Source organism: Canis lupus, chromosome 18 (genome assembly GCF_011100685.1).
Source record: "Canis lupus familiaris isolate Mischka breed German Shepherd chromosome 18, alternate assembly UU_Cfam_GSD_1.0, whole genome shotgun sequence".
In the NCBI taxonomy this organism is placed as follows: domain Eukaryota; kingdom Metazoa; phylum Chordata; class Mammalia; order Carnivora; family Canidae; genus Canis; species Canis lupus.
In genome coordinates this window covers 38,257,644-38,282,077 of record NC_049239.1, presented here as the reverse complement: position 1 = coordinate 38,282,077, position 24,434 = coordinate 38,257,644, and the positions used below count along the sequence as shown (strand labels likewise).

The following is a 24,434-nucleotide window of genomic DNA, read 5'->3' as shown; positions in this document are numbered from 1 at the left end:
TCCTCTTCTAATGACCCGGGACATACCTTCTGCACCAAACACCTCTCCGCAGTGAGAGCAGAAGAAGTGCTCTGGGTGCCAGGTTTGGTTCATTGCTGTCAGCACTCTCTGGAAAAGGAACACACATGAAGATATTAGGAAACCGCCGAACTATCCACCAGGACCACCATGCTAAAGCAGGGAGGGGGGTACTTACATCCAGGATGGGGGCAGCGCAGTAAGCACAGCGTGGGGAAAAGAGATGGTGGTAGTCCTTGGAGCAGTAGGCCAAGCCACTCCGCTCAAAGAAGGGACTGGAGCCAATCTCCTCTTTGCAGTGAGTGCACACAAAGTGCTCTGGATGCCAGGCTTGCCCTAGAGCATGGATCACCTGCGGAGGAAACAAAGTATGGCCTGCCACTGCGGTTGGCTGCTGGAGGGCCTATAGGTTGCACAGTTCCGGGCAGCATTTTGCACACTACATTCCATGTGAGCGGTTCCCCCTGGAGTTACACAACTCAGAGGCCTGGCCCCAGGTCCCACCTAGGTGGTCTGTCGTATGCGCTCTGCGGATAGTGAAAGGGTGCCCCGTTTCCTGACGAATCGTACTGATGAAGTCTGTAAATGTTCATCAGCAAGATACTGCTCTGGAGAGTGGAGAACCAAAATGGAACCCAGTCGTGACAGACAGGGATAACTAGAGTCTGGCCTGGAAGGGATCCCTGAAAGATGAAAAGGCATAAATGACAGTTTGTATTCCTCTGGTCTCAACACCTCATCTCATGCCCCATGCAGGGCCAGAGCTAGGGGCCTTTTCTTGTGGTTTTGGTGAAGGATGATGCAGAGCAGGAGTTGTGGCCATGATTTGGAGCCAAGTCAGCGGACCGGGAATATTGGGATAGAGGGGGCAATGGCAAAGCACCCACTCCCAGGTCCGGCAGTCCAGAAAAGTGGTTAAGAGTCACATTCGGGTGTCAGGCTCTCCCAGGCTCAAATCTTCCCTCTACCTCTTTCTAGACCTGGGACGTGGCAGTTAACAACCCAGAGCCCTTGGTTCCCTGGTCTTTACCAAGGAACAATAACAGAGTCTCCCTTGAAAAGATCATGAGACCATTAAATGAGGGAATACTTGCAAGCCCTCAGCTTGGTACTAGGGCCTAGAGCATGGTAAGGGATGAGTGATCATTAACTATTACTAAAACATCTTAGGAGAGAAGGCCATAGAGTAATCCTTGGCGGGACAGAGACAGACATACACACAGACAGTTGGCTACAGGACCAACATCTCGGCCCGTCCCACCTTTCCAGCAATTGGTTTCTGACAGGAAGCACAGTGGCCCTTGGGCACTGCAGCAACTCCAAGGTCCTGCAGATCCTGCTCCAAACCCCCCAGCATTGAGTCCAGGGAGGCCTTGGGATCCTGCTTGTTTGCTATGTGTTTCTTGCTGGCATCTTCTTTCATTGCAACCTGGCACCAGGGAAAGAACCATGAAAAAAATCAGTCTTGTGTATATTTCCCCTCACTGTCATCTTCTACACAACCTCACAAGCTCACCTTGACTGACCAATGCTTTCTTCTGTACCTGACCTCTCTCCAAGGCACTGGAAGAGTCCAACGTTGGAACACCAATAAAAATGCTTTCATCTCCCTTTTATCCTAAATTCCTCAGGCCAGATAAGATATGAGTAATCTTCCTCCATTTGTAAATCTTTTCTGACCATGAGAAATTGAGTGTATGAGGATAATACCTTTCTCACTTCCACAATGACCACAAGTCAACAATGAACCCTATCTTCTTTTTACCCATTTATTTTGCAATGTTTATTGAGCACCTAATTTGTGCCAGTCACAGCTCCAGGGTCTTGGTACAGAGCAATGTACGTGATGACCAAGAGTCTGCTGTCTTGGAGTTTACTTTCTCTGGATGACAGACAATGAAGGATTAAATAAATATATGATGTAATGTCAGGTAGAGATAAGACATAAGTTACATATCAAGATAGAAGTGACAGAGGGTGGGGCAGTGAGAGAGAACTGATTTGGATGAGGGTGATCAGAGAAGGCCCTCTAAGGAAGGGGCATTTGCACAGATATTTCATGATGGGTCCAGGAATACTGGGAAAAGCATTCCCAGTGGGAATGAAGGCCCAGAGGAAGGGAACAGTTTGTTATGGTAGGAGAAAAGTCAGAAAGGTTGGGAGTGGGGGGGGGTATTGCAGGAGCAGAGGGAGTGAGAGTAAACGTGGTAGGAGAACACTATGGAGAGAGAGGCAATGATCCCAGGGGGCCCTCATGGTAAAGTCAGATTTTATTCCAAGGGTTATGGAGATTCTGGAGGAGTTTAAGGATGGGAGCGAAAGAATCTGATCCATTAGACGCCTGTGGTAGCTGAGTGAGGAATTGAATGTAGGCAAGCAAGAGTGGCATCAAAGGCACTAGTTAGGAGGGAGGTCATTGTTAACAGTTCAAACCAGAAATAATAACTTGGTCCAGTGTTAGGGGAGAAGGCGGTGAGAAGCTGTCAGATAATACTTGCTGATGGATTGGATTTATTTAAGTAAACCCCCAAAACAGTTATCATAATCCATTAAAAGGAAAAGCCTCAAATTACAAAAAAAGATGCCCTGCTTGTCCTTCATCACGTCATGTCCTGATTCTGTCTCTCTCAACTCCTTTCTGACTGGGCTACTACTATCGACCTAATACTTCCTGATCAGGAAACAGGTGCTCACGATGTCCTCCACGGCATCATATTTGCACGCACTAGACAGACATTCAAAGTCTCCCCTCCGCTGCCCTCACTTTACCTTTCCAATCTCATCTTTCATTCCTCTCTAAAAGCCTCCATTGTTTGAGGCCAGCCAGGCTCCCTGCAGTCTCCAGAATGTGATTTGTTACTGTCTGCCTTCAGGCCTCTACGTATCCTATTTTTACTGCCGGGAACAACCTCACATTATCTCACTCATCCAAAAATGCTCATTTCCCTTCAAGAAACTTATCAACTGACAGATTTCCTTCCTCCTCTATTATATAACATTACTTAATGTTGAAGAGATTAGTGTTCAAAAGGTTAATGTCTGGAAAGCCCAAAAGGGTTGTCAATATTAAGGAGGTAAAAACAGTTTTATGTGTATACACACATCTACCTATACACCACTATATCTATCTATATCTACATCTATTTACTTATATACTCCAGCATATTTCTGAATGAATATGTAAGAAATGGGTAGAACTGGATGGCTGGGCACAGGGTTGACAGGGAAATAGCTCACTGCAAACTTTTGTACTTTTGATTTTTGCACAATGTGAACGTATGGCCCATTCAAAAAATAAACAGATATTTTTGAAAATGTAAATAAACCATGACATATGCTAAGTCAGGAAACACAATTAAAACTCCTAATATAGATTTTTTCCCCAGTATTTTCAGATAGACATTACAAGGAGAAATGCACCCAGTTTTATTGCACGCATTAAAGAAAAATTTGAAAAAAATAAAAAATAATAATAATAAAAAAAAATAAAGAAAAATTTGTTTCTGAGGTTCATTCATTTGTTCCCCTGATGAGTCAGGAACTGTGCAGGCATTAGGAGTCCAAAGGTGAGCCACAAAGATAAGGTCCCTGACCTCCCCAGTCACACACCTTTTTATAGACTGCCTTGTAATGATTTCAGAGCCACTCATGTGTGCATATCAAATCCTCCAATCAATTTACAGTGGTTGAAGTCTCCACCTTAAGAATTCTAGACTAGTCCCCTTAATAAATTATTAAGCCCACTTCTCTGATTTCCATCCCCTGCCAGGCCACGTGAGCTCACCACCCATGCTCTCGAGGCTAGAACAAGGAGGCGGGTCTTATCTCAGTATGGGGCTCAGGACTCCCCATCCTCCCTACTTTCAACGCCATGCTCTGATCGTCCTGGCTCTGCCTCACTTTGCCTTCTTCTGCCTGACTCAGGCAGGTCTCTAACGGTCCTGCCACATTTCATCGCACGTTAGATGCCTGTGCCCTCACAGCTCATGCCAACTGGAATGGCCTCTGCTCTTATCTCTTTATGTCCAAACCCTTTCCATTCTTCAGAGTCCATCCCACATCCCATCTCCACATTCCTAATGTTTGCTGCACATATTTTGATAAACCATCTGTGTTTTAGTCTCTGGATGTTACACAGGCTTCTGCTTCATTTTACCAAGCACATTCTATACTCCTTGAGATCAGAGCCTGCATCGTATTATCTCTTGTGTCCAGATAACACATAACACAAAGTTGAGCTCACCCACTGAATTAAATTTAGTCTGGGAAAAACGAATGACAACCAAGAGTTCTAAAAGCAGATGGCATAGCTGAGCTCCAAGGAGACACACCCAGGAACTGTGCTCACCTGGGTCTGCATCTCACACAGGTGGGCCATGAGCTCATCCAGCTGAGCAGCTGCTGATGTTTTAGGAGGATGTGGTGTTTTCTTTGGCTCTTGGACTTCACTACAGGGAGAAAAAGAATCCTAACACATCAAAACTCAGATAAATATTCAGTCACACATAAAATACCAGAAAAAGCAGTTTTGACTATTAACCCCTTAGATGTGAGTAAAAACTAGAGAAAGAGAGTATTTAAAAATCGGTAGTGGACTAAAAATCTGAACAAGGTCTTTCGGTCTTTTGTCTCTATGACTTGGTTCTGGTCATCTCAAAAACTGACCATTGTTCTCAAGTGCATGAAGAAAGGTGCTGGGGACCCCTGGGTGGCGCAGCGGTTTGGCGCCTGCCTTTGGCCCAGGGCGCGATCCTGGAGACCCGGGATCGAATCCCACGTCGGGCTGCCGGTGCATGGAGCCTGCTTCTCCCTCTGCCTATGTCTCTGCCTCTCTCTCTCTCTCTCTCTCTCTCTGTGACTATCATAAATAAATAAATAAAAAATTAAAAAAAAAAAAAAAGAAAGAAAGGTGCTGGATGGGTAGCTGGCAAGACCGTCTCCCCCAACAGCCAGGTGCAAAGCAGGTTCTAAAAAAGCCTTTGAGGGGCACCTGGGTGGTTCAGTTGGTTGAGTGTCTGCCTTCAGCTTAGGTCATGATCCCATGATCCATGGGATCAAGCCCCACATCAGGGTCCCTGCTCCTCCCTCTCTCTGCTTGCCCCTCCCCCTGCTTGTGCTAGCTCTCTCTCTCTCTCTCTGTCAAATAAACAAAATCTTAATAAAAAAAAGACCTTTAAGACAATGGCCAAATATACATTTTTTTTATTTTCAAAGCGTTCTGTTTAAATTATAAAGTATTACACCTTCTTTCACTATCAGGCGAAAGAAAGATAAAAACCAAGTAAGAATAAAGAGCAAGCATCAGCAAACTAAGGTCCACAGGCCAAATGTGGCCATGGCCATTCACTGACATACTGCTGCTTTCTTACAGAGTTGGATGGTTTCAGCAGAGACCCTGTGGTCTGCAAAGCCTAAAATATTTACTGTCTGTTCTTTATAGGAAAAGACCACTGACAGAGTTTAGACAATGTACATGGTGTCGGTTTTACATTCACATAATTGTGAATACACTGATGAATAAAAGTTGGGCCCAAGAAACAGAATACAGAGTCTATTCAAACACTTGCCCAATTATTAGTAAATAAACTGCAAGAGAGCACAGGATAAAGCTCAATAAATTCTAAGAAGTAAATCCTACAGATCATATTCTTCTATTGCTTTAATGAAAGTGCAAATTGATCATAAGAAATTTACCTGCTGAAGAAAAAATAAAGCACTTCCAAATAATTCTTGTGATGGAGAAAAAATATAAACTGAATTTTCAACCATTTAGAAATAGCAATGAAAGCACATATACACACACATACCCTTCAGAGTGAAAAGCAGTAGGTTATTAAAGGGAGAAAATAATAAATGGACTCAAGTGCGTATTGAAAAATAAGATACTAGACACAAATAAACAAAACAGCCAACTTAAAAATCTCAAAAAAAAATACACTAAAGTAATTAAACAGAAGGACTAAAAGCATAAATTATTGAACAGAAAACAAATAGAAACTGATTTTTTGGGATGCATTGTGTAAATTTCAAGGATATAGAAAATATGGAAAATCACCAAATAAGTTCTATAAATATCACAGAAACACAATACTATAATCAGACAAAGAGAGAACAGTGCATGTGTGTACGTGTGTGGGTGTGAAGGGGGAAGAAGGAAGTATAATAAAAACAGCAAAAATATGTTTTAAAAACATCCTGGCTACATAGTGTTATGCCAGTCTTTAAAGCACGGTTCAGCATTAGGAAAAGGATTACTATAAATCATTATACTGAAGAATAGAGAAAAGCTTTAAAAACATATTGATAGGTCCTAAAAAGCAGTAGGAAACAAACTTCACCACCATTCCTGTTATTGAAGATCGAGGAAAAGAAGTTTCATAACCTGATAAAATATAAGAAACCTATAATGAACCTCATATTTAATGGTCAAGTACTAAACACATTTCTAATTAAAAGAAAAGCTCTGTGCTCAGCAGGAAGTCTGCTTAAGCTTCTCTCCTTATCCCTTTGCCCCTCCCCTCCATCTAAAATAAAATAAATACAATCTTAAAAAAAAGAGAGCAGAGGAGGACAAGGATCCTACCTACTATCATTGCTGGTCTGCAATATTACTGCAGACTGCATTATCGAATGCATTTAAAAATAAAAATAAGAGATTTATATATTAGAAAAAGACAAAGCATTCTCATTTCTATTTTCTCTTTTAAATAGATGGTATGATCACTTACCTGGAAAATGTAAGATAAATGATTGGATAATTATTAGAAGGTATAGAAAATATCAGGATGGCTATTAGATACAAGAATAAAACACAGGGTTGCCTGGCTGTTTCAGTGGGTAGAGCAAGACACTCTTCTCATTTTTATTTATTATTTATTTATTTATTTATTTATTTATCTATCTATTTATTTATTTTTAAGAAAGAGCATGTGCAGGAGCATGAGCTCGGGCAGGCGTATGGGGGGAGCAGGGGTGGGAAGAGAGCAGGAGGCACAGAGGGAGAGAGAATCTTAAGCAGGCTCCACACTCAGCCTGGAGCCATATGAGGTCTGAGATCATGACCTGAGCCAAATCCAGAGCCAGACACTTAACCAACTGAGCCACCCAGGGGCCCCTGAGCATGTGACTCTTGATCTTGGGATTGTGAGTTCAAGCCCCACACTGAGCACAGAGCCTACTTAAAATTTTAGAATTAATTCATTAATTTTTAAAAATTTAAAAAGAATAAAATGAAATAATATCTTTCCTATATACCAGTAATAGCCAATTCAAAAATCCACTGGGAAAAAGGAACATATTCAAACTACCAACCAAAAAATGATAAAATATTAAAGAATAATTCTAACAAGAAATGTTAAGACTTCTATGAAGAAAAACCCACCGGCAGACATACAAGACACACATAAATGATGATGCATAATATGGTATCAGTTTCTCTCATTAAACCATAAATTCAATATAATTCATATAGAAATACTAATAGAATTATTCAAGTTTATTAATAAGCTGATGCTAAAATTCATGGGCTAGAACACTCAAGGTAATTTGGGTGGGGAAAAAAAGAGATGAAGAGGGAAGACCTGTCTCAATGGATGTGCTCTCGTATAAAGTGACAATAAAATTTGTGTGATGTTGGTAAAGAAACAGACAAATAGATCAAAGGAATGGAACAGAGAGAAAGCCTAGAAACAGACTCCTGAACCATGAGAATTTTGCATATGCTAAATGTAGCATTTCAAATCATCAGAAACAGACTATTAGACACAAAATGCATCACAACCCATTTGAAACACAATAAATTTAGATCTTTAACAAACTCTACACATGAATAAGTTTTAAATGAATCAAAGAAATATGTTTAAGCATAGAAGTACTAGAAGAAAATGGAGGACATTTTTTTATAATTTGGGGTGATGAAGACTTTCCTAGGAAAGGCATAAAACTAACGTGAAGGCAAAAAAGAAAATGTATCAATAATCTCAAAAAAATTTAAACATACATAAATATTTAAAACATAAATAACATTCAAATATTAAAGTCTACAAATCAATAAAGCAAGCTAATAGAAACATGCTCTAAGGATTAAAAGAAAAAAAGTAAAAAAAAGTAAGTTTCAAAAAAAGAAATTTGAGTGTTTATCACTATATAAAATAGGTTTAAGCTCAATCTTTAATATGCAAATTAAATAGTGAGATACCAATTTTTACCCATTATTCAAAAATCTGAAAGACTGATAACAGGCAATGTTGGCAACAAAAGTCAGGATTATCATACACACATACATTTACACATTTACATACATCATAGATAGCTATGTAAATTTATTAAATCCTTTGCAAGGCAGTATCTATCAATATTTCAAATGCATATATCTTTGGATTCAGCAATTTCATTTCCAGTTTCTATCCTACAAAAAAACTGGAGATACATATACAAAGGTATATATACAAGTATATTCCCTAAAACATAAAAAAGTACAGCCTTTATGAACAAATTAAAAATAAAATAAATGGACATATAATTAAATAAGTTGCAGATATATGCTACAGCATGCCATGCAGTTGCTAAAAAGAATGCAGACATAGATTTATGATGTACAAAGATTTCTAAGATACATTGTTAACTTAAAAAAGCAAAGCCCACAACAATATGAAAACTATCCTTCCATTCACCTAAATTTGCAAGCACAGATACATAAGTGTGAATTTGCACACACAAAAGTCTATAAGGAGACACATCTGACAGCAGTTAACCTACGGGGCTAGCGATTAGGAGATAGGAGGTGGTCTAACTAAGGGAGGTGGTCTAACTTTTTACTCTGTATATTTCTGAATTATTAAAGCTATTTTTACTATTAAAAGGGTAAATATAAAATTAATATAAGTAAAGAAAAATTTTAACTGCATAGAAATACAAAGAAAAAATTAAAATCACACACATGCTTCCTTTTAAGAAGCAATTAATCACTCTGGACCTGTTGGCTTGCTTATAACATTAGGCCCTTCTGATTGTGCCTAATTCCTAATTCTGGAAAATTAGAATGACTTTTTTTTCATGTTTTAAAGTGAACATTTTCCCATATATTTATCTATTTTCTTATTCAGCTTTGTCTTCATAGCTAGCGCTTGTTGCCCACCCTATGCCAGACTCTCCATAAAGAGTTTTACACATGTTCTCTTTAAGTCCTTATAACAACCTTAAGGGCTAGGTATTGTCATCCCTCAAAAGAAAAAACTGAGACTTATAAAGTAAAAAGCTTTGCTCTATGTAATATAACCAGTAAATAAGAGAGTTTGGGCCTACAGACTGCAAAGCCTATGTTCTCCAGTACCACACTAAACTATACTCCAAAATGACGTTTAAAGACTATACAGCTTTCAAATGTAGAATGTACCATAATTAAACCATTCATCATTAGTCACATAGATTGTTCTGAATTTCATTGTTATAATACAGTAAACAAATATTTTCACCCATATTTGATTGATTAACTCCATAGAGTAAATTTTAAGAAGGATCACTGAATAATATGGTAGCTGACTCTGAAGTAATATTTGTAATCAACACTAAGCTTAGCTAACAACCCATCAAACTGACTCTGACACACCCTCTCTTATGCACACACACACAAAGCCATAAATAAAATCAAATATTTTAAGTCTTCCACTAAATATATATTCAAAAAGGAAAACACAGATGTACTACTTTACTTACTTTTGTGTATTTACCAACCAGCAAAAAAGTAAAAGGAAGATCCCTTCCTCTCTTAAGGATAAAAAGACTGTCATTTGGGTATAATATGTCCCACTACCAACTTACTTATGTTTGAGTATTTAACTATAAGAACAATATAGGAGGAAGTGGACACCTTCCCCTCTGAAGAAAAAAAAAATTTTTGTCTTTTAGGTACAACATGGCCTCCTGCCAGGCATATATATATATATACTATATATATATATATTTTTTTTTTTATCATTGTTTAATCTAGGAACAAAAATGGTCAGGTATGCAAGTGTTTGATTTGGTCCTTAGAGGCTTCCAAGAAAGTGCAGGGAAGCTCTTCACAACACTTTTGGGTTTTGTTTTTTTTTTTCCTAAGATTTTATTTGTTTATCCATAGAGACAGAGACACAGACAGAGGGAGGAGAGCCTGACATGGGACTTGATCCCAGGATCACACCCTGGGCTGCAGGCAGCGCTAAACACACTGGGCCACCGGGACTGCCCACTCATAACACATTTGGATCACAATCCCTTAGTCATTGCTGCCACAGGTGTGTGTCTTTAAAAGTACAAAAGGCAACAGGACTGTCAGCACATTCTCTGCTCTGTTTCCCAGTGTAAAATAAATGTAGCTTCTTATATGGTTCTGTATAATTCTAGAAACCTGTCCATCTCACTGTTGGGGCATCCTTGTGCTTATTCAAAAAGATTCTTACTGATTTTTAGCACGACTCCTAGAGCAGTATGGAAAGAGAAACATTATTTTTGTGATACCCTAATAGTAACTGAGCCAATAATATAATATTCTAAATAAGAATGGAAAGGCCTTGAAGAGTTGGTGATTACATCACTACAGGAAGTGTTCCTATAAAGAGAGGAACCTCAAAACCAGAGCCTCTTTGATTTGTCCCCTCACCTCTTGAAGATGGTCAAAGTGCTTTGCTATGTCACAAGCAACAGTTTAATTCATGTGTCAGAGACCTTAATAACATACAAATACAAGAGATGTGTTTAAGAGAATACAGACTCTCACAGGAGGGACTTCATGGTGCTGCAGTTTTCCCCTGTTCATTCTTCGGCAATGTTTTTATGAATTTTTTCTCCTTGTTCTTACCAAAATTATTTTTGTTCATACATACATTTCTAAATTATTGTTCATATTGCTATCGATATATAACTACATTAGAAATGTTATCACTATACTCACTAGTACTGAACACAGTTTCAAGGTTGAGAGCAATGTTCAGTTCATTGAAGCAAGCCAGAGGAAATGGGGGAGCAGAATATAGGAATCTCGTTTCTGAGTCTCAGGCTCTATCTATATCTACGAGCCTTATCAGCTCTGAGTTACACCAGCCACAGGGATTTGTATCAGTCTATTACATATTTACCAGGCCACCTGGATTTCCTATCAATGTCCCACACAGATTGGCATGGCAAGTAGCATTCAGTACTTGGGGAGGTGTATCAGTCAAGGCCCACTCAGGAAAATGCAAATATGCTGGGAGTAAGCAGAAGGAATTTAATCCAGAAATTTGATTACACAGGTGATGGCAGAACTAAAGAAACAAACAGAAGGTATTGAGGTAATTCAGAGATTAGCCACAGTAGGTAGGCATTAGGCCAAAGGGACAAAAAGAAAAGAAAAGGGGAGGGGAGGGGAAGGGAGGAGAGGAAAAGAAAAAAGAAAAGAAAGAAAAGGAAGGGGAGGAGAAGAAAAGAAAAGAGAAAAAAGAAAAAAGACAAGAAAGGAAAAGAAAGAAAAGGCAAAGTTCTGAAAAGGCAGGGGCCAAAGTGGATAGGCACAAGCTGGAACCACAGCAGACCGGCCCTGCTCCAGCTGAAGCCATAAAGGAGGTGTGTGACTGCTGACCGGATGAGACTCTATGGAGAGAGACTAGGGCAGGAAATGTCCTGACTTGCCCTGCTTTCGCCCTCCAGGCTCTGCCTGCATAGTACCTCCCATTGGTCAAAGCCAGCAAAAGCCAACTCATCCTGAGCCTGGAAAACCCAACTGACAGGGGTCAGCTCCCCTGGAACACAGAGCAGAGCAAGAAAAGAGAAAGAAATGGGTCTGATGGGAAAAAGATCAAAGACTGGCATGCCACACTGGCATGCCATCAGTTGATCACAATGCCAGATATACAGGAAAATCGCTGTTGGTCATGCCGGTTTTTTATGTTCTAGGTTCCTGTATTCACTAATATTTCTCTTGAAGTCTTGGTTTCCTAGCTTTTAAAAACCAATATTTACTGAAAGCCTATGTGCACCAGGCACTGTTTTGTGGGTTTGCTTGTGGTTTTTGTTTGTTTTTTGTTTTTTTGCACAAGAAGGATAGACAGCATGGTCTAGGGGACATCCCCCCAGGCACTCTGCTGGAACTGGAATAAACTGGCAATGATATTAATAAATTGGCCTTGCTCCCATCAAAGCAGAAAGTGTCATCAGGTGGGAAGTTATAAAAAGACTTCGTGATAACACACGTCCTTCACTTATTTGGTGTCATGTGTGAGCACTATTGGCTGCAATTCTAGAACCAAATAAGGTATGGTGTGGTACTCTTTACCAAGCATGAGCCTTCACTATCCTGTTTCCCTTTTAATATGTTAAGCCCTTCAATTTGTTCCCCAGAAAGCTGTCTGGTTTTTTAAAAATTACCTGAAGAGAGAACAAGAAAAGCAGCCTTGGCCAGCAGAAATGCTTTTGTAAGTGGATCTGTTTCAATATGCAATGTTTTTAAAAGGAAATTCCCCACCAGCTAAATTAATCTTGAGCAGATATAGAAAGAAGAAGTACAGATTCATTAGAAGTATATATTTGTTAGTCTTCTGCAGATTCTCTCTTGTCTTGGTTTGACCCTGATCCTAGCTCTGGTTTTGTTGGCATCTTGCTGAAATTTCACTAGGTGTTTCCTCTTCCACGAACTGGAGCATGCTATTTAGAGTAGCCTGGACAAAACACGTGTGGTGACTCAAACTATTTACACTTTTTTTTCGGGTGCTGAAGGAAAGAACAGAGCCCACCAGCCTGGATAACCCATCTAGAAGCTACACATACCCCAAGAAACTGCCAAGTGAGTTCAGCAGAATTCCACCTCTGTTCAGACACTTATGGAAACAGGAGGAGGAAAAAAAAAAAAAAGGAAACAGGAGGAGGAAGAGTTCTAATAATGAATATATGCAAAAGCAACTTGTTGTCCAAACATGGACTGATAACAATCATTTAATAACTTCAATTTTTAAAAAGTATTTAATGAAAGACATACCTGTAGATATTGCACTCCTGGATATGTGTAGTATATACAAGCTGCACCTAAAATATGTGAGAGAAAAGAATGAATCCTGTTAGTAGAATGTCGGCACTAATCTACACCCAGAATTAGAGGATGTTTTTAGTTTCTAAATGGGACTGATAACTAGCATATCTCTGAGATCTTCTTGCACAAGATAGAGGAATACCAGCCATGCCACAGCAAAAGGCCACATTCTAAGTAGAGCAGTCGGCAATGTGAACAAATAATAGTGTCCCTCTCCCTGCCCTAAGAGCACTGACACAAAGAAGTTGAACGTACTCACATAGGAACCATAAAACAAACAAAATGAATCAGAACAAAGCCCGTTAGCTAGATAGGATGGTGTCTAGGGAAAGACTATAACATGACTAAATTTAACATACAAAATTAATAATAATAATAATAATAATAATAATAATAATAATAATGAGTGTCTCCAAAGGGTAGTTGTTGACCAGCAACTGATTCAGTTATTGAACCAATATTTATTGACTGCCTGTCTGTGCCAGGGCCAGGGAAATGCAGCAGTCAAAAAACAAAACTAAATGAACATACAAAAATCGTCTACCCTGGTCTTTATATTGTGGTGGTAAGAAATAGGTGTAAACAAATTAAGAAGAACTCATCGGGGATGGGGGTGGGGGTGGGAGATAGGAAATGGGGTAGAGATGGCAATTAAAAATATATGGGTCCGGGAAGGACTCACTGAGAAGGGGGCACTTGAGTGAGGACTCCTAGAAGGTGAGGGAAGTAGCCAGATTATCAGGGGGACCATGGTCCAGGTAGCCAGCACCCTGTGGAACAGAAAGGAGACCAGGGTAGCCTGCACAGTGGATTGGTAAGACTGGGATGGGAGTAACAGGGACCAGAGCAAGTGGGTAGAGTGAACATAAAATTCATTGTTCAAAATGGGATGTTCTTGAAAGTGAACGAGGAAGGGTACCAAAAATAATGAATACTATATAATTTTTTTAAATATGTATTTATTTATTTTTTTAAAGATTTTATTTTATTTTTATTTATTCATAGAGACAGAGAGAGAGAGAGAGAGAGAGAGAGAGAGAGTGAGGCAGAGACACAGGCAGAGGGAGAAGCAGGCACCACACAGAAAGCCTGACGTGGGACTCGATCCCGGGTCTCCAGGATCACGCCCTGGGCTGCAGGCGGTGCTAAACCGCTGCGCCACCGGGGCTGCCCTAAATATGTATTTATTGACCAAAAATTTGACTTTCTTATACTAATGGACCTATAAGATAATTCTGTTGAAAACTTATTTTCAAAATAAAATTTTCTAGAATATATTTAAATGACATGCAGCTATAAACATTAATTTTTAAAGATTTATTTACTTATTTTAGAAACAGTGCACGCAGGGGAGGTGCAGAGGAAGGAGGAGAGAAAATCTCAAGCTGACTCCCCACTGAGCATAGAGTTTCTAATGTGGGGCCTGACCTCATGACCCTGAGATCATGACCTGAGCCAAAATCAAGAATCGGATGCTTAATCTACTAAGCCACCAGGTGCCCCTAAACATTAATTTAAAAAAAAAAAAAAACCTTTTTATATTAATTATTTGAACATTTTTAAACAGCACAGTAAATAACTGCTCTTGATATAGATTCATATACTTTAATTGGTTACTTAGCCATTGTCTCATGCTGTAATATGGAAATTTTTCAGAAAAATGTCTTTTTTAATATGATTTTATTATTTCCATATTTTTAAATAAAATTGCAAACTTCCACAGCGCTGCATTTTATGGTTAATATATTTTGAAGTTGTTGACACTTTTAACTGATGCTTCTCTGTAACCCATAATTTTTTTAATTGAGAAAATACTCCTACTCCTGCTACTGCTGATCCTCTAAATTTAGGGCAAATTCTACTAAGTGGAGGATATTCTCAATTGTTTCTCATATTAAAACCTATAAATATTTCTGCCCCAATATTTTCACAGGTGCTGTATTTCTGCTCCATCTAGAGCACCTTTCTTCAACAATATTTTTACAAGATTCGCTCTTAAATTGTCTCTATTCGTGATTCTTTTTTAACATTTTGCCAAATGTAGATACTGCAAAATCATAGGCCTTCACAATTTCATCCTATTCTGGTGGAGAATATAAATTTATCCAATTAAAATTAGAAACTCCATCAAAGGCAAGATTTTTCCAAAGCACAATTTTCAAATTAGGTAATTAAGCCATTTGAGCTCTCATCTTTTAACTTGTTCAATTCCTCCCCAGCTTTTGTCAAGAGACATTTGAGCTCCTTCCTTTTTGCAAGCTTTGTTTTACATAATTGAAACTTGCTAAAAGCTTCAAAAGCCCAATTTTCATGCTACATTCATTGAATAATTTGATTAAATATTTCTGACTGATTTTGCACATAATGCAACCTATATTTAAGTTGCTTTACAAAGTGATTTTTTCAAAGGCTTGGGCATTTCTAAAATCTGATGGCTGACAGGCAAAACAGAGAAAAAGCAGATGCAACCATGCTGAAATGTTTCTGTATTCAACACCAGCTTCGGTCACAAGAGCTTTGTAGATGAGTTATATATATGTACTCTGATTATGTAAGAATATATTTGTAAATTTTGACATTTGCAGTTTCTATTTTGATTGGTGAAATCCTGGAGCTTGTTTAGATGCAGTCATGAATTTTGTGGACATCACAACCAATTCGAAGCACGTTTCTGCTTCCTAGATTTTTAAGTCTGTAAAGAACATTTTTTTGGCCATACATAATTCTGTGCCCAAACAAAATCTGTATTCCTATTATCACCCCCAAACCCCCAAAACCTCCCCAAAAACCCTCACTTCGTCTTCAATGTTGAACTTTTTCAACTAAATTTACAATGACATTAATAATACCCAATGTTTCATTTTTGACAGAATGAATTTCCAAATGCTTTATTTCGATCCTTTCAGTTGGATGAAAAAAATGAAAGCTTTTGGAATTAACAAGTTTTCTAACTCAGGTGGCACAGGTGTAAAACTGACATTATCTGCTGGTTTGCCAAAGGAGTCAATTCAATCGTCAAGTTTACTTTAGTTAAAAGTACAAGATACCTTGAAGCTGAAAATGAACAAAAACCAATGTAGGGGTGTCACTTGTTCCAGATGGAAAGGTGTGCTTCACCATGACATGTGAACACACCTCCTGTACATGCTAAATCATTGGGCACACACTTCTTAAACTATTAACTTATGAAGGGGAGGCTGATGCTTCTTAACCATAGTTGTGTCTTCCTGTCTTCTGAGGGGCAGTAACATCTCCACTTGCCTCCATGGTTGCCAGGAAATGTTGGCAGGTATTTTGTGCAAATAATACATTCGTCATCAATTTCTTGAGAAAATTAAACATGTAATTTTGGATTTTGGATGTGGTTTTGTTTTGAGCCAATGTTGCTAAAAGCATCTACTACAAAAACAAAAGCATTGCCAAATAATAAAATAAATAGCAATGGCTTTACATATATAGTTAAGGACAAAACTGCTTTACCAAGAGCATTTAGATTATACTACACTCAATGGCCACAATGCTTAGCCTCTTTTTCCTAAACATAATTTGTGGGACATCAAGCCAGAGTTTCCCATATTTTTTTCTGACTCTGAGGAGGCTCCATGCACCTCTTGAGCACGAGTGGTGGTATACCTAGTGGCCAGCTATGCGAAAAGCCTCAAAAATTTTCCTGCTGGGATCCCTGGGTGGCTCAGTGGTTTGGCGCCTGCCTTTGGCCCAGGGCATGATCCTGGAGTCCCAGGATTGAGTCCCTCATCGGGCTCCCTTCATGGAGCCTGCTTTTCCCTCTGCCTGTGTCTCTGCCTGTGTGTGTGTGTATGTGTGATGAATAAATAAAATATTTTAAAAAAACAATTTTTTTCCTGCTACCACCCAAGATCAGAGGAGTTGACTGTCCTTGACTGTGCTTAAGCTCTTAGTTTTAACAACCAGCAACCTGCATATTATCCCTGAAAGGGTGCTTGCCAGTTAGAATCTGTCTGAACAGGATCAGGGATAAAAGAAATGAGTTATCATTAGCCACCTTTTGGATTTAGCCATAATAAAGTTAGAATCTGTTCAGTGAATATATTTCACATGCTACTAGATGAGATGTTGGAAAAAAGCAAAAGAACCAAATGGAGGTCTATCAATTCATGAGGGTGTAAGTACTAACAAGAAAACTTCACAAAATATGGAAAATTTAGGGTAAATGGCAAATCCAATAATAGGATATTGAGAAAACAAGCAAAAACCCAGGACTCTTCCAAGTGAACCAAGATGTAGAGTCACCCCACTAAGGTCAGTGTAAAGAACGCGGCTTTTACTTCAATTGAAGATGGAAATTCACAGAGAGGGTTCTCAGCAGAGGAATAACATGATCCAAGTTTTACAGGATCACTCTGGCTGCTACTCTGAAAATAAAAGGCAGGGGAGAAGGGTAGCAAACCAACTTGGAGCCTTTGGCTATGATCTTGCATTGAAGAGAAAAGACAATAGCGTCCTATGAGAGAAATAAACGTGCATCCTTAAAAACCATTTATATATAGTTGGAGGAAAGAACAGTCAAATATGAAATGAACCATAGGCTCAAACTTTCAGGTCCATGCAACCTGTGATTTCACACCAAGTATACAAGCAGGAATCACAATATCAGAGATCAAAACACTGTATACAAAGAGTATGTACTTAATTCCTCTTACATTAATTCCATTCTCATCAAGCAACTGCCCAATTATAAAGTAGATTCATGTAGACCTACCAACAGGAAGGGAATATACGTATCAGCAAATACTATTCTCTGTTCTACTTGAATGGTTTTGGCTCTAACCAGAAAATAATAAACTGGATTTCTGTTTTTTTTTTATATACAATCTCTTATGAGTTTAGTTTGTTTGTGTTGGTTTTCTAGAGCTTCATCATCTGTAGGTACACTAATAATTGAGTTTTCTAACACATTCAACAGAGATCTAGAAAGTTGTGACCTTAAGAAGTCACCCTGAAAAGACTTGTCTGAGCTGTCACTTGGCCTTGTCCAGGTGCCCCTCGGTCTTGGTGAGTGCCATTCCAGTTAAACTGCAACATGCAACTCTGATACCCAGAGAGTCATATCAAAATATTCCAAGTAAATTAGGGAATACTATATTACCATGCCTTCATTAGAAAAAGTTCAGTTCTCAAAGGCTTATTCTTCTATGATGATTTTCTCAATTCTCCTTTCCAAAAACCCCACCTTCAAGTTATCACAAAGGGATTTTTCTTTCTCTTTCCAGGATACATGATTCTCCTTTCACATCATTTTACGTAAGATACAATTAATTCTCAGAAAGGCACTCAAACATGTATGTTCAAGGTACTCCAATAAATGAAAAGTTACCGGCAAGGGACTTGGATCATTCTGAACTGAAACAGTCTCTGAAGTCTCAGCAAGGTTACTCTCCTTTCTGGAGTGCTGATCCAGGGGAAGAGGATCTGGGTTGGAGGATTCATCACTGTCCTGGAGGGTGGATCGCTCCAATTCCTCCAATAAGGCATCTGTATTATAAGACACAAGAGAATCATAATATGGAACATGGAAATATTCTTCCTCTAGGATGATTTCCCCCTAAATGTCCCCCCTGTGCCTCCATTTACCTCCTTCTTTTTTGGGTGAAGGCTACCTTCAAATATCTTCCCTTACTCCTTACTTTTCTTCAAGAATGTGGTCTATTCTCCCAAAAGATGTATAGTGCCTCCACATACTGTGACCTATTTCCTATGGTTGCATCCAATTTCACAGCATCACTCAAGCATTTGACTTCTTATATTGCAGGGTATTAATTTTTATCATTTGTTTAGGGTGGGTTGCCCACAAAGATCTCCAATACGAAATAAGTAATTACAACTTTTCTAAATGCACCAGGACAGTAATGTTTATTCTTAACCCTGATTATGTTTTCTTGTGTCCCAAGCATGTATCAAAAATTTTAAAACAAAGTATATGTATTCTGTTTTTTAGGATATATAGGGGAGAAAAAGGGATCAGGGAAAAAACAGATATTGCAAAATCAAACAAGAGGATGTTGCAATCCAAATACTTGAGACTTGTTTCTCCTGTGGTTTTCTTAGGAAAAACCTATGCACTCGACAAGTATCACACTATCACTTTTCTGTTGTGATGAAATTAATAATAAAAATGTACACATTACAGGCACTATGCTCAGGAGGTTATATATTTCATTTAGTCATCCTAATACTTTAAGGCAGGTGGTATTATTATCCTTATTTTGTAGATCAAGAAAGAGACAGGGGTTCTTGGGTGGCCCAGTCAGTTAAGCGTCTCATTCTTGATTTTAGCTCAGGTCATGATTTCAGGGTTGTGAGATTGAGCCCTGTGAAGCCTGCCTAAGAGTCTCTTTCTCCCTCTACCTACCCTCTCTCTCTGAAAGAAAAGAAAAAGAAAGAAAAGAAAAGAAAAGAAAAGAAAAGAAAAGAAAAGAAAAGAAAAGAAAAGAAAAGAAAAGACAAATACATAGTTTAAGGCACACTGCTACTGATGCAGACTTTGTCTGACCCTTGGCTATCTGATCCCAGCCCCTACACTAGCTTCACGTCAAAAATGCCAGTCTCCATCTTCATGTGGATTTTCAGGACCATCTTGGCACGATCTGCTCTTCTCTGAAGTTGTTTTTTCATCTACATAACGAGGAGATTCTATTACATTTTTTTTCTAATTGTGGGTTGATGCCCACTAGTGGATCTCTACTGGAATTTTTGCCACAGGTGATGGTTTTTAAGAGTTTGCAAAACAGTGGATTATATTATTTGACATTATTTGATTTCTGCAGATGAAGGGCTATGGGGAAATGCTTACCAATGAACATGATATAATATCTGATACTGCATTAAGATAATACAGGAGTGAAAGATATAAGTGGGTGTATAATGAGGTAAGATTGGTCAAGAGAGTGGCTGTATGAGCGGGCTCAGTCGAGAATTATCAATGACAACCTAAGTAAATTTCACCCTAGATGATTCCAATAAGGTCAGAGACCAAAAATGAAAACAAAGATCAGAACAAAATAAAACAAAAGGACCACTAAAGTGAAAAACAAATTTTAAAACAAAGTAATAAAAAATAAAAGGCCAAGAATCCCAAAGAAGAAGAAGAAAAAGGAAAAAAGAGAAAAAAGCAAAAATAAAGAGGAAAAGAAAGAAAAAAGAAAAAGAAAAGAGAAGAAAAAAAAGGGCGGGATTGGGAGATGGTGGTGGTGATGAAGTTATAGTGGAGGGAGAATGTAGTCTACCTGAGGGGTCTTAGAGGGTGATCCTCTTGGTTCTGAGTGTATTGTTCTGTATGTTAGAAGATGCTCAGTCCCAAATTTATATAAAACAAAAATACTTGTAGAGGGCCACAAAAACATAAATGACCACAAAAACATAAATGAGATAAAAGAGGGGGGCATGAAGGAATGTGGGAATGAAGAGAGAATATAATCTCACAGAATGAACCAGCACGGTATACCACTTGGTTCTAGGCGCATGCTGGTCATGTTTTAGAAGGTATTAATTTCCGCCCTTGTAAAACAAAATGAGGCAGAGAAAACAAAAAACACAAAACAAAAAAACATATCTTGTATATCTCCAAAATTAAATTGAGTATGTTGAAGGGAATCTAGAAGTGGAAAATATATCTAGACCTGTAGTGAAAGGGATCATAGGGGAAAGGAGAGAAAATGAGTGGGAAAAATCAGAGACGGTGACAAAATGTGAGAGACTCTGGAAACTCTGGGAAATGAACAAGGGGAGGTGGGCAGGGGGATGGGGTGACTGGGTAATGAGCACTGGGTGTTACATGTTGGCAAATTGAACTCCATTAAAAATATACAAAAAATATTATGAATATTTTATATTTATATTTTCATTGATTTGAGGGTGCATATATATACTTACATATTTTTTCACAAAACAATTACAACTTTGTTGCAAGATATTTTCTCACTTCATGTATCTTGGACATATTATTATCACTACAAAGAAAGCTTCTTTACTTCTCTTTAGATCTGTGAGATATTTCATTGTTTCAAAGTACCCTCTACTCAAATATAGATACCTTGAGGATGCCTGGGTGGCTCAGTGGTTGAGTCTGCCTTCAGCTCAGGGTGTGATCCCGGAGCCCCGGGATAGAGTCCCGCATCGGGCTCTCTGCATGGGGCCTATTTCTCCCTCTGCCTATGTCTCTGCTTCCCAGTCTCTCTGTGTGTCTCTCATGAATAAATAAAATCTTTAAAAAATATATATATTTTTATATATAGCTATCTTTTCTTCCGTTGGTAGAGATGTGGTCATTTTCAGGTTTCCAATATTTTTGGTGTTTCACTTTTGTAATTTTTCAGTGTTACAAGTATTGCCACAATTAATTTTTAAGCATACATGTTTATATATTTAGAAGAGGATTTTTGTAGGATAAATTCCTAAAAGTGGATTTTCTTTTTTTTCTTTTATTTATTTATTTTTTTTTAAAGTGTATTTTCTGAACCAAATGATATGAATACATTTTATTGTAGCAGAAAATGCCACATGATCTTCTCAAAAATCCAGCAATTTACATGCCTTCCACATAGAATGAAAATACCGGTTTTGCCACCAAAAAAAAAAAAAAAAAAAAAAAAAAAAAAGAGTTGACTGCTGAAGCTGATTGATGACTATAGATTTCATTAAACTATTTACTTTTACATATTTTTAAATTCCTCATAATTAAAGGTCCTTAAAAAGAAGAAAAAAAAAGAGGAAACTAATGTAGAAAGAGAAAGAAAAACTTGTTTTCCCTTAGCGTTACTAGCCAGATTGAATGCCAATTTCTGGGTTCCAAATTTTTATTCTGTATCCCTCTATTAAGATACAGCCCTTTTCAGTTGTCTAAGCTTTGCTCTAACAAGAAGTCATGGATCTTCTTGGACTCAAAATAAAAAGACACTGACAGTAAAGATTAGGGGAGAGGGGAGACCCTCTCTAAGAGAAGCAGACCATATCTCTAAGAGTAGAAGGTTACTAATCAGTGAACCAAATTTAGTGAAACTCTCCCCCCTGGGTCATGAGTTAACAGGCCTTTCTCTTCCTGTTTCCTAGAGGCGCACATAACACCAACACCCCAGATTATCTTGCTTTCTGCCAGATTCCGTAATTTGCAGATGACTAATTTCAGTATGACAAATGTGGGATTATGAGGGGTGGGGGCGGGGGCAATATTAGATGGAAAACTCTGTAGTCCTTCCCTATAGCCCTTCATCTGCAGAAATCAAATCACGTCGACACGAAAGGAAGAAAGTGTGGCCTTGGGATAGCTCAAAGGATTGGGGTGATTTCAATCAGAGCCAGAGTCTGCCTCAGGTTCCCCTTTATCTAGCATCTCCGAGTAATGAAGGTTTAGGTAAAACTTCTGGGTAGAAACAAACCACCAATGTTAGAGGAAGTACTGCAAAAAGGAAATATCCGCTTGCCTTTGCTGACCTGTCTTCCACCATATTCCTCTGCAGCAGAGAAGAAAGACCCACTCTAAGTCTTTTGGGTAATTACTGAGCTGTTGACAATCTAAAGAAACAGTTGAGGTTCAGCTGCCCAGATATATTATATGAATGTTACCTTCCAGGCAACTTGGTACTTTCCACATCTCTGGACCAGATTTATCTACTGTTCATCCTATGCAAGCAGTGCAAAACTCTGCAAATCTAATTTTTAATTTTCTAATTATCTGGGTTGTTCTATGGGTTGGAACACCTGAGCCAACGCACTAAAATGGGAGAATGCCTTGTAGCTTAATCAGTTCTGGTGTCAGGGGCTCCTGCGAGTGATACTGAACACAGTTATTGTTTTTCTCAGTTTTTTCATTGAAAAAAAAATGGATAATACCCATTTCAAAGAGTTGTTTCAGACACTAACATGATTAATATATGTAAAAATGTCAAGTTTTAGTTTAAGTCACTAAATAAGTATTACTTTCCTTCTGAATTAGCTGCATGAAAACCATTAGGTATCGCTAAAATAAGAAAGAAGGGCTAGATTCTAGTGAGCTGGATTAGAACTCAGGCAGAAAGGTGAACGTCCTCGACTCTCACGCAGGCTAAGAATCTGGATTCTACTCCAAATCCAAAACATGTTCGACCCCATGCATCAAAATAGACTTTACCTTTAAAACAATTCAGTATTTATTTATTTATATTTAATAAATCTTCATTAACATCTCTTCCCTCCTGTAATTTGCCTATCTTCCTTTCTCTGCTCCTCTAGCTCTCAAATTACCCTCTAAACAACTAACAACAAAAAAAGACAATACACAAGATGTGCTTATAGTTGTTCCCACTTTCGACATACCCCAAACATACAAAAACCCAGGACACTCTGGAATTAATACAGCTTGGAAATTGAGTAAAATGTTAGTGACTCAGTATTAGTAAGGATGCCAGCAACAAACGTCAGCAAAGGAAAAGGAATGAATCCCAAGAATGACAAACCTTCCATTACTCCAAAGACTGGGAATCAGAGATCTCTCCGAGCAATGTGGCCAATTGTTTCACTGCTGGTTTTAATTGTTTGAAATGGAAAGAGTATCATATTTGTAGGCCATAGTAATCTGTTCCTTCAGAATTCCTCTGACTAAAAAGCTTAGCAACAGAATCACTGGAGTTTTAAGCACTAATTCTCCTTGATTTAACACTAAACCATGGAACAAATGAAACCACCCTGGCCTTTCTCCAACATTTACAGATGCCTCATTCTCGTTCTTCTGGTCCATTTCTTCTCCTCGTAATACCCCCTTTATCCCTCTCCTTTTTTTCTTTTTTTTCTTCCTAAATCACAAATCTGCAGGTGCCAACTATGCGACCACCCTATGACCAGCAACAGCCCCCGAGGGGCAAATACTCATAATAAAATGACGATCTCAATCATAAGTCAATCCAAAAATATGTGTGCAAAGTTTCCCCTGGTGAGCACCAATCTCTCCGCCTATTTGTGCCGCTGCAGAGTGAACCCAGAGTTCCCCAAAACAATCATAGTTCCTCCTGCTTCACTCTTGGTTGGGCTGAGGTCAGGAGAGAAGTGGAAACAAAATCTTCCAGCACCACCCTCCCTCTGGCTTGAAGTACACCCCACCACACAGAGATGGCAGCCAAGTCTTCATTCCCTCGGGAGTTTCTCCTCCAAGATGGCCCTCACTCACCCAACTCTTCCATCGTCACACACCCAAGATGCTCTGGTCCCACAGGTTGTGAGGAACTGCTTTGGCATGTGCTGAACAAGAGGACCACAAAGGAACTGAATGAGACAGCGTGAAGCTGCCTCTATAACCCTTTTTGGTTCCTGTATTTGCCTAGCACTTCCTCTCTTTTGATTCGGTGAGTTTCTTTTCCTTTTTTTTTTC

The 24,434-nt window shown here is 38.7% G+C and overlaps 1 protein-coding gene across 1 annotated transcript in view; it reads right to left on the bottom strand.

Moving 5' to 3' along the window:
* The window catches only part of LPXN (leupaxin), a 35,381-nt gene extending 10,947 nt beyond the window's left edge, over window positions 1-24,434 (bottom strand). Inside the window, exons 1-7 of the mRNA XM_038563189.1 lie at window positions 24,234-24,434; window positions 18,414-18,571; window positions 13,007-13,053; window positions 4,367-4,466; window positions 1,280-1,447; window positions 197-370; window positions 27-108 (exon numbers count right to left, since the gene is read on the bottom strand). Coding sequence (XP_038419117.1) covers window positions 27-108; window positions 197-370; window positions 1,280-1,447; window positions 4,367-4,466; window positions 13,007-13,053; window positions 18,414-18,571; window positions 24,234-24,246 — 742 coding nt within the window. The 5' untranslated portion in view covers window positions 24,247-24,434. The remainder of the gene's footprint in view (window positions 1-26; window positions 109-196; window positions 371-1,279; window positions 1,448-4,366; window positions 4,467-13,006; window positions 13,054-18,413; window positions 18,572-24,233) is intronic.